This window comes from Melopsittacus undulatus, chromosome 7 (genome assembly GCF_012275295.1).
Source record: "Melopsittacus undulatus isolate bMelUnd1 chromosome 7, bMelUnd1.mat.Z, whole genome shotgun sequence".
Lineage (NCBI taxonomy): Eukaryota > Metazoa > Chordata > Aves > Psittaciformes > Psittaculidae > Melopsittacus > Melopsittacus undulatus.
This window is the reverse complement of record NC_047533.1, coordinates 29,707,950-29,724,693: the sequence shown is the minus strand read 5'-3', so window position 1 is coordinate 29,724,693 and position 16,744 is coordinate 29,707,950. Positions and strand designations below refer to the sequence as shown.

Sequence of the window (16,744 nt, the reverse complement as noted above, 5' to 3'; positions counted from 1 at the left end):
GATAAACAGATGATATTCACTAAATCTGTATAGAGCAAAGGATATAGATGCTGTGGGTTACTCTGGAGATGTGATTCAGGCACCCTGTCAAACTGGAACGAAGTAGTTACAAGTGTTTTATGTCAGCAAAATACTAATATGATCAAGATGGAGTCTGTCCTTTTGCTTTTGCAGAGCTGGATTTGTGTGACTCTGGAGGATTCCCAGAAGAATTAAAGCAACATATATTACTGCCTGCAATATAACTGTGTTTAAAATGCAATGTTCATTTTCTCAGATCCAGCTTATTTTTTGTGTAGGAATACAATAGCGTAGCATGTAAACGGTATCTGTCTAACCATGTATATTTGCTAATCAGAGCAGCACTACACCCTTTGCCAATACAATGTGTTAATTGAGCTTAGACCATCTCATTCTCTGCCTGTTTCTCTCTACCTGGTGCCACAGGTTTCAGGGCTGACCAGGCATTTCAGGGATGTTCTCCTCTTGTTCTGTTATCTTTGTACGAACAGTAGAGATGCACAAAACATATTTTGAAAGAAAAAAGAAAAAGAAAAAAACAGGAGAGAGGGGTTTAAAAGCCACTTTTACATTATGTAACTGTAGCACCGATCCTCCTGTTTGACAGAAATAGCCCAGCAGTGTATTAGGCTGAATGTCTTGAAATGCTCAGTCTTGTCTTCTTTTCTGTCTCTCCATCTCTGTGCGCTCTCTCCCTTTCCCTCTCCCTGGCTCAGGCAGGCAGGCAGGCTCGCTGTCTCTCTCTCCCTCTCCCTCTCTCTCAAAGGCAGGAAATACTTTTCAGGCAATCTGGGCCTGGTTGTTGAGGCCCCTTTCACAAAACATCAGTCTGAATTTAGTAGACAGAAGTCATTGGGAAAAGCTTGACAGGCTCGTACTTAGTTAAGGCTCCCTCCAGCTGCAGAGGGTGTTTTTGTTAGAATCACACATTGAGCAAAACTGTTTAGAATAGAGCAATGATCTCAGTAGCGAAATCTGAACTTTCATGCTAGCAGGAGCTGACTGGGACTGGTCTCATTTGCTTGTTTGTTTGCTCCTTCTTTTTGGGTGATTGGTTTTTGGTTTTGTTGGTTTTGTTTTTGTTTTTTTTTTTGTTTTGTTTTGTTTTTGGCTTTTTCTCTTTTACTGACCAAAGATTTGAGGAAGGTTATGTACGAACTCCACGTTCTCTTCATCTAGGTAAGGCTGTCTTGGAATCCTTCTGTATTTTAAACTATCAAAAGATTCAAACCAATTTTTAGAAAAGAAAGAACAGAAAAGAGACGAGCAGTATCCAGCACTGGAGCTTTCTGTGTTCAGGAACTCAGCACTAAAACTGGAGGTAAATAAAATTATAATCTTTTAAAATGTACATTTAGCTGTAGACTGTGACAGTTCTGTTTATGAAAATGTGCCAGATCTAGGAAAAAAAACTTTTTGTGCATATTTTTTCATCTTTTAAAAATATGCTGGGTACGCTGAACTTTGTTTATTTGCATTAATATATAAATAGAGTTGCATGGTCTTGCTTTCATATTTTTAATGTACATTAAATAGGACAGCTAGATGTGTGAACGATTTCTTTTTTCACCTCGTTTGCCAACAGGGAGGGCATTTAGGGCTATGTTTTTTTGCCTCTCCCCAAACCTTCTCCTCCCTCCAGCAGTAATGATGATGAGGAGTGTTTTAGGTAGATATATCAGTTATACCTCTGCTGAGCTTGGTCTCTTGCTTTTTTTCAGTCCTAGATGAAATTTGTGGTATAACTGACAATACAATCTTAAATGTATATGTTCTGTATCGGAAAATCCAAGGTTTATTTCTTGGCATTAGCTAAATTAGGTTATTTTTAGTAACCTACGGTCAGATGCACAGTTTGGGGTGTGCTGTGCTAGCATTTAGAAGAGGAAAAGCAAGATTAGGTAAATGTCAGCTGACTAGAATTTTTGGTGAAGATGTATGAATTTACTCATCATTTTTATTAACCTGGAAACTATTAACTTAAAAATGACAAGAATCTGACTTTAAGGAGTTTAGGGGGAAATTTAGGATAGTATCTTTAACTGATGTGTGAATGGAGCTGCTTCTATATTATGTAAAAGCATGATTTAGTTATTAAGTTGTTATGGACATCAGAAGCATTTTTTATTATGATCTACATAGTATCCTTTGTCTTCCTGAAAATCAGAAAGGACATCTGTTGCTTATAAGTAATATGTGAGATTATTTCTTCAGTGCCTCAGTAAGTCTCCATATAGTTACTGGCCAGACTGATAACTAATCGACAGTCATCTGTTCACATCTTTGAATAAGTTTTTAACTGTATTTTTATTGACTATTATTTTTGAAGTGGTGCATAAAGGAATGACTTTGTGGCATGAAAGAGCATGAGGGACTAATAAATACTCCGAATGGGGTCAAATATCTCATCTGCTATAGACTGAAAATAATAAACTTTACTGCAATTCAGGTGGAAGAAGGTTGTTCATGGTGGTGAGAAGCAACTCTGAGTTGTGAAGGGCATTGGTATGAAGGGGACAGGGAACAGCTGGTAGACAGCAAAATGTTCTTGGGTATATTCTGGGGTGCATTTTAAAACCACAGTTACTCATTTGCTTATGGAAGAGCCTTCTGCAGTTCAGTGCCCTGAGCTGGGAGAGCTGTGGTATGTAGGTGGTGGGACTGAGAAGCTGAGAGGAATCTGAATGGCTGAGTGTCTGTGTCACTCCTGCGAAATTTGTGCTGGAACTTTGACGTCTCAAGGGACTTGACGTTAGTGGCTTTTACTGTGCTGTATTCTAATACTTGCTCTTGCAAGTATGAATGTACGTATTTTGTATTAGCAAGTACTCTAGTTAAACAGAAATACCAAATAATAAAAATCATTCTATATCAAGGGGTCCTCTTTTTGCCACACTGTCTTCTGGGTTTTAAAGGATATAGTGACCTCATCTGAACTCACTTGCAGATGAAAATACTTTACACCTGAGACTGTTGAACTGTAGGGTAGACAATAGAATAGAACTCACAAAGTATTTTCTCATTTAACTGTGAAGTTTCTTACAGACTATAAGAAAATGTAACAAAGATAAATGCCCAACTTTTTTATTTATAAGTTTTATTTGAAAGTCCTGAAGGCAAATCACTGTTCAACTCCCAGCTCTACTTAATCTAGCTTCTCTGTTATACTAACCTATACTTGCTATATATAGTTATATATAACTATATGTAACAAGATATTGTTGTTCAAGAAAAAGAATGCACAGAAATTTTACTTTCTAAAACAATCCTGGAAACTATTTTATAGATATATATAGCAATCACAGAAAATCATCACAGTATAGTTTGGGTTGGAAGGGACATTAAAGATCATCCAGTTCCACCTCTCCTGCCATGGGCAAGGACACCTTCCACTAGACCAGGTTGCTCAAAGCCTCATCTGACCTTGGTCTTGAAAACTTCAAGGATGGGTCAGCCACAGCTTCTCTGGGCAACCTATTATGGTGTTTCACAACCCTCACAGTGAAGATCCTCTTCCTAGTATCTAATCTGGATCTACCCTCTTTCGGATTTAAGCTACTCTTGCTTGTCCTATCACTGCTTGCTCTTGCAAAGCTTTCCTGTAGGCCCCTTAAGGTGCTGCAAAGGCTGCTATGAGGTCTGCCTGGAGCCTTCTCCAGGCTGAAAAATCCCACCTTTCTCTCCTTGTCCCTTCAGAAATGTTAATGTTCTTACTTTGAAACAAGAAAATAGACCAAGTAAATATATCAGATGGCTTCTTTGAACAATTAAGCACCTGCATTTATATCTGCAGCTTTGAGAAAATGCAAGTGTGTACATTCATGTAATATAAATTTTGCACATAGCTTTCCTTCATGTTAAATTTATGTCCCTGTAAACTTACTTTCTTTTGATCCTTGTACCCATTGACCTCCGTGTTAAATTCCATAATAGGTGCACTATAACAAAATAAATTTGTATATTTGGGCTTTCAAGATCTCTGTAACATAACACAAAATGAGTTTGCTTCTTGAAGAAAATTAGAAGCAAAGGTAACAGCTTTTGTAGGTAGTTTTTGAGTAAGCAAGGCTTATAGTTATTCCTTTAAATCACTGAGCTTAATATATTTTTCTAATTATTCCTTAGGTAGTGGAACAATAAAAGGATGCCCATTGGCTTTTTCCTAAGACTCAAAAGTTAATTAGTTTTATTTTTTTTAAACTCTCAGAAGTGCTAAGCTGATTTTTTATATTATATTTTTCTGTTGTTCTTAATATTATTTTTGTTGCTGAAACACATCTTCTTTGACAGCTTCCCTGAGGAATGCAGTAGCAGAAGGAGGAAGACAACTTGCAAATGGTTTTCTCTTTTCTCAGAAAGGAGATGCATTTTAGAACATTCTCCTTTTTACTTTTAGTCATCTGGTTCCATTTTATGTTGTTTATTTGTCTGTAGAAAAAAGAAAATACGTTTTTCATGTTGGTGTTCTGTTCCTTTTACAAAAGAAAAAGGGAAAGGAGAAAACTGGCATACCATACTGGTAAGAGTAATTGAAATAACTTATTCAGAAGGGCTAGATCTTGATTTCCTCTCTAATAGAAACCACTAGAAGTTTCTGGTCCAACTCTTCACTCAAGAATGAAGCCAGCTAGAACAGAAAACTTAGGATCTTGTCCACTTCGATTTTAAATATCTCCAAAGATGGTGATCAGTGTGAATGCTTAGTAAGGACTTTAAGCCTGTCTGCATAGACAGGTTTATTTTTTAGATCATAGAATCATAGAATACTAGGCTAGAAGGGAGCTCAAGGAACATCTGGTCCAAACTTTCTAGAAAATATGTGTGTATGTATACAGGCATATGTGCATGTATAACTGTGTATGTGTGTGTGTATATATATATATATATATACACGAAAATTATACTCTGAACCAAATTAACATAGATTTTTTTACATGCAAATCCATGTATAGTAGGACTGTTAATATTATTTAAATGGGAATAATTACCAGTATTGAATTTGTATATGGTTTTTTGCTGCTGACTGCAGCCCATATTTTGCCTTTGATATTTGTTGATGCTTTTAGAAACCACTCATTTTAAGAACAGTCTGTTGGTAGAGAATTTCAAATCCACTATTACCATAAATGCTTGTTTCTCTTGAATGAGGAAAATTGCTTATGTTGAAATGAGAAATGCCTGGAGTTTTACCTCTGGTATATTGCACAACAGCCACATTGAACACAAATACAGAGGTTTGCCTTAAGCTGTATTTACATTAAAACCAAAACTCATACAATGCACTTTTTACTTCCACCCTTCATTTCCCTCTAGGCTCTCTCTTACTCAGATTTGTGATATTTCCTGTTCGTTTTTTTTTATTATACCTTGTGTTAATTTCCAGCAGGCTTAGATGAAATGCCCTTTAAGTTTGTAAACTTCCGTTACTGCTGAACCTCTTGCGGTTCTCCCACCCTCTTCACTCTTTACCAGCTCTAGGCTTTCCAGGGTAGGTCAGTCTTATTGGTGAGAGCTTTGCACTAGATAGCAACCATGAAAAAAATGTACTTTGATGCTAGAATAAATAAATGTTCAAATGTGGGCACCCCTGTGAATGTGAAATGTTTGCCTCATGATCCAAAGTTTCACTCTGTACAAGTCAGAGTCAGTAGTGAGGTTCAAAAAGAAAATTGTATTACACTGGAGAGTGAAGAAAATCTAGAGTAGTATGGAGGATTGTTGCAAAGTGCTGTTCTGCTAAGGGAGGTAACAGAAAATGGAAGATGCTAGGTGAACCAGTGAGAAATTTTCCTAGCCAAAGCAGCTGGGGTTACATTATTACAGCTTTATAACTGCAAGTTATTAAAAAGCATCCAACAACGTTAATTTTGTATTATTAACATCTTTGCTAAGACCATCATAAAATATGAACTTGTTTTCTTCTCCTCATTAATTTTCTCCCACAAGACACAGACATGTAATGGCCAAGGAAGACTTGCTTTGGATATACTGGTTCAGTATGGAGCATTTAACCCTCCACTTTGGAGGGGTCCTCAGAGGCTCAAAGCACTGGAAGTTGTACTGTTAGATTTATTACAGGTTTTTTTATCTGCATCTAAATGGCAGCTAGCCCTTTTCATTTTTCTTGAATTGTTTGTCTTCAGATAATTATGTTTTATCAGAGAGACGTGGCAGCTCTCAATAATAAGTTTTTGCTGAAAGAATGGTTTCAAAGATTTGTACCTTCCACAGAAGAAGCTGGACTTGGAGGATTCCATGTGCAGAGACAAATCTACACTTAGTTCCATTCAATAGCTATATTCAGATGTCAGTGCCCTCCTTACAACTTCCAAACCTTGAGTCACTGTCAGCTTAATTGGTTATGTAGCTAAAGACTTTAAAAAAGCTTTCGCATGTCGTGTGAGAGCTGGTAGCTGGTAAAGGAAATAGAACTGAATTAGTTTTAAAATAGAGGGAAGATGTCTGCAAGAGCTCAAGAGTCATCTGTTTTATTTTTCCTGTACTTGTGTACTCAGGAGTAATTTTCAGGGTTGGATATGTCTTTCCAGGCGGGCTACTGATGCTGAATAGGAGTGTATCATCATAAAATTAGGAGACCAGCTGATAAGCTTGGAATTGAGGTCTCTCTGGACATACTATGGAGAAGGTCTATTAACTATCACTACAGTAGTCATATTTACATTATGACTATTAGAGAGGCAGAGAGGAAAATGATGAAGAGGTGAGATACAAACACACTGTACAGAAGTCTTTTGAATTATAATCTTCCTGAATTCTAAAATAAAAATATTATAATGAAAAATGGTCAGTTGCAAGATTTTGTTCTGATGCAGACTTCCCCACCCCCACCCCCCCCCAAATTTCACCAACTTGGAAAACAAACTAAATTTTTACTGTCGGTTTGTTGAAAGAAGTGGACTTAAGTCCTCCAGTGTGTTTAAAAAACATTCAGCATTCATTAGATTTTATTTCACCCTTAGTTTCAAAGAAATACATGGAAAATCAGCAATTTTGATTAATTTTTGGTTTTCACATCTTCAGTTACATTCCAGAAATTTTTGCTCGGTTTGTTCTCAGTTCTTTTATACAGGTGCATCAAAATGAGATTTCAAATGATATTGTTAATGGTTCATTCCCATCAAAAAGCTCAGCCGTGTTAGTAATCATTATCTCTTACCTCTTGATGATAAAGAATTTGTCTTTATTTATGGGAAAAAAAATCAGTTCTTTATTTACAAAATGTGCACAGTAATGTCAAAAATACTTTTTAGTCCCGTCTGCACTGGAAAGAGAATTTGCCCCACACTATTCAGTAAGCAGATAGGTTGCCTAAAAGCCATTGTCAGTAGTGCCTCAGATTCCATAGCTCATGGCTATAACCAGCACCAGGAACTTTTCTTTAAATGGAAACACTGTATTAAAACCTAAAATCTACAAGGCATCAGGAAAATAATCGGTTAATATTTATTGTTTTCAAAAAGACCTCCTGTAGATAGAAAATAAGTTTTTCACCAGACTTGGATAGGAAATAGAATTTCTTCTATCCTGAAGAAAACAAACAAACAAACAAACCCCCCCCCAAAAAAAAACAAAACCCAAAACAAAACAAAAAACCCAAAAATCACAAAAAAAAAACCAACAGGAAAAGTTTGAGAAAAAATTGGGGTGGCCTTGTGGCCTTTTCTCATTTCATGTCTTTTCTTGTCAAGACAATTCCAGTTAAGGAAGAAATGGAAAGGAGATGTAAAGAGTCTGCCAGCTCTCTTATTTTTAATGTTCTCTGAGCGTGAAGAGATGATTTTGGGGGAAGGATTAGAAGGGTGATGAAATTTCCATATAGAACACCTCCATTTTGGGAAAAAAAATAAATAGGGAAAGAAAAACCTATGTGAAAAGCAAGAGTCCAAACATTTACACCTTACATTACTTTTCTTCATTCCAAAGACAGAAGCGTTTTGTTGAAGTCAGGATGGTACAATATTTTTCAAGATACCAAATTTTTAATACCAGCAGACTCACAGGTAGGAATAGATATCAAGGCTCTGATTTTCTTCTAAAAACGATCTATCATTTTGGTTTAAACCCTCTTCTATTTCTAGTGGTCAGCTATAAATTCTGTTTCTCTTTTCATTCTGGAATGACGCTGTAGTGATGGATTATCACAGCAGCTAATAGAATGTAATGCTGATATATAAAAATACCATTAACAAAATTACAGTGAAGTATTAAATTAGAAACATATGAAATAATAGTATTTATTTATCTGTCTTATTGACTATTCCTCAATGCAAAAGAATACAAAAATAAAGTTTTGTATTTTAAACTGTCTTTTAAATTGGTTTTTATGTGATAATTAAATAGTGTGTAAGTAATATAGATCTGAAGTAAGCCTGGATAACTGTGAATCAGTTTGGATCCTGTCATTTCTCCTTTCTTATCCTTGAGGAAGAGGCTTAGTTGGTCTGAGGCTCAGCACTAGAAATGAACCAAATACAAATGCAACCAAGCTAAAACCCTCTGTAATCACATGTTGACTACAAGTAGAAGCCCTTCTTTGTGTGATAAGGAGCACCACTAATGGAGCTACTTTTTGAGGAGGAATAGAATGTAAAGCAACTCCCTGATGGTTTATATTTTCCAACAGTAAATTGAGGCATATTGACAAAGTTTACGCTCATATTTTAGGAACCAATAATATTTTCACAAAACAAGCAAGACTTTGGATGTCTCTGAAAGAGCAACTTTCCAAATTAAGTTTATAGTTTGGTTTGTTTAACATATTGAGATCATATAATAATGCTAGACAGTATCACAATTTTTGTAATATTAAATGTGCTTCAAAGAAAGAATGTTAAATCCTAGCAGTATTAAATATTTTCACTGACAGTTGACTATAATGAGGATATCTGACATATGTCAGAATCAATAAAGGAGAAAAGAAAGTAGCTTCATCAAAGGAATAATGAAACTGATCCCCACAGGAAAGAGGAAATCCTTATCGAGTCACAAGAATTACTTCAGGTACACACCTTGATTAGCTTCTTGTGTGGTTTTTCTTTTTTGCAGTGTATAATTTGTATTTACTATACATTGTAGCTTCTATTTCTTTACATGCATAAGCAAAACAAACAAAACCAAATCCTATTTCTGTTTGTTACCAGCCACAGTGATTCCTAGCTCAGGGTTGGTTTTGTTTCCTGGTTGGTGGGAGATATCACTGGGGCTTTTATTATGCATTGATAGTTTGATACTTTTATAACTGCATGTCATTATATTTATTGACTGGGAATTTGATCTACAACTTTTTCTCCTATATCTCCACTGCAGTTAGGGTCCCTCTGTATCAATAACAAACTTAAAAAAAAAAAACCCAACCAAACAAACAAAAACCCTCAACCTCCAAAGCAAAAAAAAACCCCAACAAACCAAACAAAACCCCACACATATTCTCACTTCTGGTTTTCTGTTTTCCTTTTTTTCTTTGTAGTTTGTTCTTGGGTTTTTTCTCTTTTTAATTTTCATTCTTTAGATTTTCAGCTAATGTACCCTTTCAGAACAACAGCAAACAAGGTATAAGGAAAAAAATGGGTTAGGATTTTTAATTTTTGTCTTTTTTTTATATATATTTTTGTCTCAAAAGGCCTGTAGAGTGAAGCAGAAGAGAAAAAAAATAGGCGAACAGTGTCTAGTAAGCTTCACTGTTCTATAGTTATATGGATTGCACTGATTTGAGTCCTTCAAGTTATTTTATTTAAGCAAAACCATATATATAATATACATGAGTCAGACAGTTTTAATGTACCTGTTTGTCTTAGTGTAGGCAGGACTTCCTTAGCTTATCTTGAAAATGTAGATTATCAAGTATGCATCACATACTTTTACAGGAGCCCAACTCCTCTCTTGGAGCTAGTGGGACTTGGGCTATGGATTTCAGTCATGTATTAATTAGTTATGACATTTCTCTGCTATACAAAGACCATACTTCTATTTCTATCCACTAATTTACAGCTGAAAACAAAAAGAGATCTTCTCAGAGAAAATGGCAACTAACATGTAAAAAGACACTATCAGGCTATGTTTGTGTTTATCAGAACAAAAATCAGAAGCAGCTGTATTACTGGCCTGTGTTGACATTTGTAACATGTAAGTGCATCACATGCATACACATGCATTAAAATTTATATGAAAGATTTCAACTGGTTTATAGTTTTGTTCTGAAGATATACTTGTCTTAAAAGTACTATACCTTTTCTGATTTTTAGAATAAAGTTGGAAATATTTTCAAAATGGTTATTAGTTCAAACTGCTTTTAATATTTGATCTCATGTGATTATGTTTTATATATTAAAGAAATTAGGGAAAATGCATTTGTTATTCACTAAATTAATACCCTGCAACAAAAAGGCCTTATATTTCTATTCTAGGACATCAGGGCTTAGTATGGTTGATACCTATGTACTACAAAGGCTGTTTATCTAGAAACTGCAGACAAGGTGAGCCTCCACTTCAGTAAAACCCAAAGGGTGGTATATGTACAGGAAGTAAGGAAGGATTGTAAATTCTAAAACAGGGAATATTTTAAAATAACTAGCTGAGTGAAGACCTAGAGGGTTATGGCTTATCTCAAATTATTTGTAAACAACATTCTGTCTCAGAGCTGGTATGGAGTTACTGAAAGAGCTGAATGTAAGCCAGACCAGGAAGATGTGAGATGAGTTTATAGGAAACAGACCCTGTTCACTCAGGCTTCCTTAAACAAAGTTTGCTGACCGGGGTCACAAACCAAAGAAGATAAAATAATGATAACAGAATAAATATTTCTGCTTGATCTCCATTGCTTACACATGCCTGCTATGTAAAAAATGTAATGAAGCAGTCTTTCATCTCTGTGTAAGTTTGTCAGCATTGCTTTGCCTTATTTTTTTCACAGAAAAGATCTGGATCCCATGTAAAGCATTAAAAAATTTGAATGTCACTGGCAGGACAGTAGGGGCAGTTCTGTCTGGGTTGCCCTCTCTGAAGCTCCCTGCCATTTCTACTTAGAAACCTCTCCAGTACTCTTTGTGATTTTCTCCCTCCCCAGGCTTTTGTATTTGTTTCAGTGCAGAGGTAATTCATGGTGCAATGAATTGTCAGTATGGTGGATGTGGTGAGGACAGCTAGGACGTTCATTGAGTCAGTGGCTGTCTTCAGCTTGGCCACCTAAGGATACTACCAAGGTGTCATCCTGTTTGCTGGAATCTTATTTATGTCTGCTTCTGACATAGCCCTTCCATCCTAATGGCATTGGGTTCACTGCCCCGTCCCATGTGGTGGCTGCTGCTGCTGTATGGCTCTACATTTCTCTCCATACCTTTTTCTTCCACCCTGGGGAAAACCAAAGTGGAGTCCACTCCTGTGTCCTGGAAGGCTGAGGAAGGAGATGGAGGAGCTGACTGTGTGCCTCTGCCTCCCTACTCTTATAACTCTTGTAAGGGTTTTTGTCCTGTCCTGTGACCCAGAAGGGGAGCTGGACCACTGGTGACAGATCCAGGTAGTCACAGACACAGGTATTCCATCCTTTTCCATTCTCACTTTAGCTCCCACTTGTAGGTCTTCCTGCTGCAGCTTGCACAGCTTTCATAGGATGTCAGTTGTAGATATAAGGGCTGTTCTGCTTAAAGATGCTTGTTGTAGGCCCTCATGTTTCCTTGAGAAGGGAATTGAGAGAAGGTAAACTGCATCTTGAAAAATGTGAAGCACAACCAAACCTGAATGGAATTTCATTAAATAAAGAAATTCTGTCTGACTTTTGAAAGCCTGCTGGAAACAGTTTAATTTGAGCTTCTCAGAAAAAAGTCACTGGAATCCTCCTTGAGGGAAAATGTTAGTGTAAGTGTAGTAGAGCCTACCAGTTCATCACTTACTTACTTATACATCACTTTGTGCTTTATCAGTTCCATGAGACTTGATGCAAAACTTCCAAAAATAAGCAAGCATAGAAGCTTTGCCCTATTTTTCATTTCCATTATGTTTTACAGTAAAAGGAGACAATCAATAAATTATTACAAAATCCATGTAAAATTATATCTTCTGTAAATACTACGAAGAGTACAAATGGACTTGAGAAGGGTATTTCTTAGAAGACAGTAGATGTTGCACGTCAACAAAAATGTGACCAGCAATAACAGAAAAGCAGCAATCAAGGCAGGAGCACTTTCTTCTGCAAAGTGGCAACGCACTTGGTTCTCTGGCAGAGAAAGGAGCACAGTTATGAATCTCATTGAGGTCTTTAGTGAATCCTCCAAAGAACATTTGCCTGCATATGAGTGCAAACGAAATAGTTTACCCTGAATACAGAGGTAGAAAAGAGAAAGGTGTTTCTTGCTGGCCTGTAAGAGTCAAGCAATTATAGCAGGAAAATAATTTCTAAGCTGGCAGATAATGCAGACCTTGAGGAGTGGAGGGGGAGAGGATGAGCTTCTGCCAAACTATGGGCTCCTTCATGTGCCATGGGAATTCAGGGCTTGATAGCAGAAGCTGCATGGAGAGGGGGAGAATGTAAGGTAAATTTTTCATTCTCAGTGCTAACATAAGCTCATATTTTAGAGGACAGTGAAAGCGCCCTTGTCATATATTTATTTGTCTTTCATTTCAAGAAAAGTATTTGATATTATCCTGTTTAATCATTTTTTCTGCATTCTATGAGGAAGCCCGAACTACTGATACCATAAGTAAAACAGAAGGGTTCCTAAAGTAAAATTTATTCGTTTTTCATCCCCTATGAAATATAACTCTCCACATCCAAAAAATGAAAAACAATAAGGGATCTGTTCTTCCCTTTCTGCCCACATGTAACTCCATTTAGCAGCAGCAAGATTAATACACACCCATTAACTCTTTGAATGCCTACCTTCTACCCATTATAAGCAGCCTCAATCTTAGGTTAGGCGGATGCACGTATGTCATTGGGAAGTTGGATTTTTTAACTTTTTGCCATTAACATTACTGGTGTCTTTCCTTGATTTTCATTTGAAATTCCCCTGTATGGCAGTAGCAGCCATGTTTAATCTGTAAAGTCGATGGAGCTATTCTTTTAGTAGGGGAAGAGAGGGAAGCTTCAAATGAGTTGCACCCAGGTGCAACTACAAGCAGTGCTAATGGAGGGCAGTAGAGTAAACCTTTTAGAGGTCAAAACAAAACACTGTGATGTAAAACTCATTTAGTTAGTTTTACATTAGAGCTTTAGGGTCCATCAGGAAAAGGTGCAGCAGAAGCTGAAAGTATTATCACTATTGATTTGCACTCTGGTAATTTTGGACCCTGCACATGTAAATATAAATATGAAGTCAGTATAGGAATGCAAGTATGCTGCAAATTTATACAATAATTTGACTTTACATTTTAATATTTAGGCTTATTCTCATGTTCAACCAGAAAAGGCAAGCGGATCTTAAAGTTGCATTAACTTCTTACTACCAAATTTTGCCTCTGAAAGCGGATAATTTTTTTGGCCTGGCTCTGCTTGTTATTTTCCGTTTTCCTCAGCCTCCCACACGCTAATGACTTGTGCATGGAATTCTCTTACCCTATGAATATATTTTCTTTTTAAGCACAGTCTCCACAGAGGTGGAAAATGTGAACGTGAAATGGAGCATGCCATTCTCAAAGGAGGTTAAAGATCTAGGAGCATGTACAACTCTATCCTGCTAGTTAGTTTGTTGAGACATAATTTACAGATATTCAGTTGCACAGGTATAATTCTTCATTTCCTTCAAGGCAAATGCTTTTATGTCTTCAGGCATGTGATTTGTCAAGACAGCTTTGTGGCCTAGTGAGCAGTCAGAATTTGTCTTAGTGGACTGAAATGACCCAAAACAAAATCAGTACTTAATCCTCTTTCTTGATGAAATCAATAAGCAGATACATGTGAAGTGCTGACAGTTCTTATGTAGGGAATGAAAAGTAGAAGTGTCTGGTCCTTGAATTTCTAATGTTTTCTGGGGCAGAAGTTTTGTTATTTGAAAATTAACTTCTTAATTTTGTTTTATAAAGCATAAATTAATATGACATATTTTCTTTGTCCTAATTTGCACATGCAGTGTCACAATGTATCTCAAATGCCATCATCTGGAAGGTCTGATACATGAAAAATACCCACCTAGATAATTGATCAGGGACAGAAGGCACTGGCAGAACCCAGGAGTCCAAGCTGCACGGTTACAACTGACCATGCAGGCTCACAAAATACCCTTCTGCAGAGCCCCATCCTAAATAAGAGTTTCCTCCTTTCCTTACATTAGTAGATCCTGAATATATTCATCAAGGTTTGGGATTTGGGTTTGGTTTTTTTTTCAGGTTTTATTATATATTTATATATATATTTAAGGTAAGAAATATTTTAAAAGCTTAAATTAATTTTTCTAGGGTTGATTTTTTTTTACCACACAACTGATTTCCCTTCAGTTTAACCTAACACTTGAATGTATTACAATTTGTCCTGAAGGAAGAGAAACAGTAACAATAAAAATGAGAGTGACTGAATATGCCAAAGCTACTCATAAGGACAAGTGGTTTATCACTTTGGTAAACTCAGAATAACCCTCAAGTTCTGCTCTACCTCTCTGGGAAACAGCCAGAATTCTGCACTCCATGGGTATCTCTGGAGGGGAAAGAAATACAGAGTAACTTTGTGTGCAAACCAACCATAAGGCATGATGCCATTTATACCCATGGAAATAAGTATCTTATGACAGACAAAGTGAAGACTTTTTGTCAAATTTTGGCTCTGGAGCTATTTGCCTGTCCACATGCCTGTTTATACCATTTTTGTTTACTTGATATTGGAGAGTAATCAGAAAAAAAGTTATTCTGAATTATGAATGTTGTCATGAGTTTTGCATGAAAAGTATTAAAACTTTAAACAGTCTTCTAAGTGCCTGGCCTGGCCTGCAGTCTTATCTTGCTTTTGCACTTTTGTTTAAACTGTTCCTTCCTTTTTCTCCTTTTTTTTTTTGGAGTTGATTCAATAGCTCAGCCTTTTTTTTTTTATTTCTTGCAGATGTTAAAATGATGAAACCCTCCCTCCCTCCAGAGCAGTGCACAGCAGCCATGACATCTCCTCTGGTCCTCTTTGGAAGGTACGTTGCAGCCTGCTGCTGAACTGTTATGACATGTCTCTAGCAATCAGAAAGAAAAGCTGGGAAGAGCATGTGACCCAGTGGATGGGATTGGCTTTGGAGTCTGTGGAGTATAATACAGCATGTCGTCACGGACTTGTAGCTGCTAACTTGCAGACAAGTATGGAACAAGATGAGGTTCTGAGTGCGGACCGGAAAGAAAAGTGCGCTTCGTTTCCAGAGTGCTGTTATAGTGGAGAGCTGATTGGCTTCCCTGCGAAGCAGCTGGGAAACGTTTCAAAGGAGGTGGATGAAAACGATAACCACGAGGAAGAGGAGTGTTTTCTGGAGGCCAGCACAGAAACACTAGTCCATGTATCTGGTGACGATGATGATTATTCAGCACTAAACCTGGATAGTGCTAATTACCACACCACTGCTGTAGGAAGGGAACCAAAAGCTGAAGAGGAGAGTTTAAATGGAGCAGGCTCCTTAACACAGATGTTACCAATAACACAGTGTAACAAGGCAGCTGAAGCATGTGGAGTAATTGGAGATACAAGTAAGGAAGCTGGCTGTGACACAATTCCTAAAGAGGAGGTGGAAGATTATGACATTTGTGGCAGTATTGGCCAAAGTCCAGATCTTTGTAATTGTGAAGGCTTAAATGAAGTAGTAGATGTAGAGGAAGAAAATTGCTCTAATTCTCCAAATGTGAAAGAAATTATTGTGCCTGGGAAGCAGCTGCTTCATACTGCTGTAATTGCACAACGGTGCTGGAAATCCAATGCTTTTAAAGATGGGCTAGGAAAGTCTGAGTGTAATGTGGTAGAGAGTGGGATTTTTTCTGAATCATGCACCAGCAGTGACAGACAACTGTGCTCAGCAGTGGAATCCAGCGACTGCCTTATGCAATCTTCTCCTTGCTCTCACATCCCAGCAGTGGAAAATGGTCTGGATGAATGTGGTTTCACAGAACCTCAAGTGGCCCCTGAAAACGAATGCCTTTCAAATGTCAGTTCAGCAGAAGACATCCAGTGTTTACATGTAAGGAATCATTTGACCACACAAGAATATTCAGACAGTCAAGTGAAGCTGCGCAAAAGAAAGGTAGGTTGCTCATAAAGTGCAGAGATTTTTTCTAATGTTTTCCCCCAGTTTCTTATGAAGGTGATTCCATGACTAATTGATTGGAAATAAAATGTGGTTTTCAGTTTTGTTTTATTAGTTTGTCAGATTTTTCTTCAAATGGTTTTGAGAAAAATGTGTCTGTACAACAGCTGAGTTTCAGGAGTTCTTTTTAAAGTCTGAAAATGGTTAATCCATGAACTTGTACGATACCTTATTTTCACTTTATAGATAACTTGTATATATCATATATGTTTGATGCTAAATGAATAAGTGTCTTCTATGGGTTTGATTTTATTTTTGTTTCTTCTGCTGCTGTCAGGTGTCATTATTTCTTTCCTTTTAGGAAACTGATTGTGTCCAGGGTTTTGGAAGCCTTACTGAAAAAACAGAACAGAGAAAAAATGCATCAAAACTTTAAAAAGGGTAAAAAAAGAGTGGAAACAATTTGCAGAAGTTCTTTGGTTTTCAGCTCAGCCCCATGAGCCTATGTTCTT

At 36.9% G+C, this 16,744-nt stretch overlaps 1 protein-coding gene across 1 annotated transcript in view; it reads left to right on the top strand.

Moving 5' to 3' along the window:
* The first annotated feature begins 1,122 nt into the window (after positions 1–1,122).
* The window catches only part of LOC115946506 (rho GTPase-activating protein 7-like), a 56,113-nt gene continuing 40,491 nt past the window's right edge, over positions 1,123–16,744 (top strand). The window contains exons 1-2 of the mRNA XM_034064810.1: positions 1,123–1,342; positions 15,062–16,229. Of these exons, the coding sequence (XP_033920701.1) occupies positions 15,174–16,229 (1,056 nt within the window). The 5' untranslated portion in view covers positions 1,123–1,342; positions 15,062–15,173. The remainder of the gene's footprint in view (positions 1,343–15,061; positions 16,230–16,744) is intronic.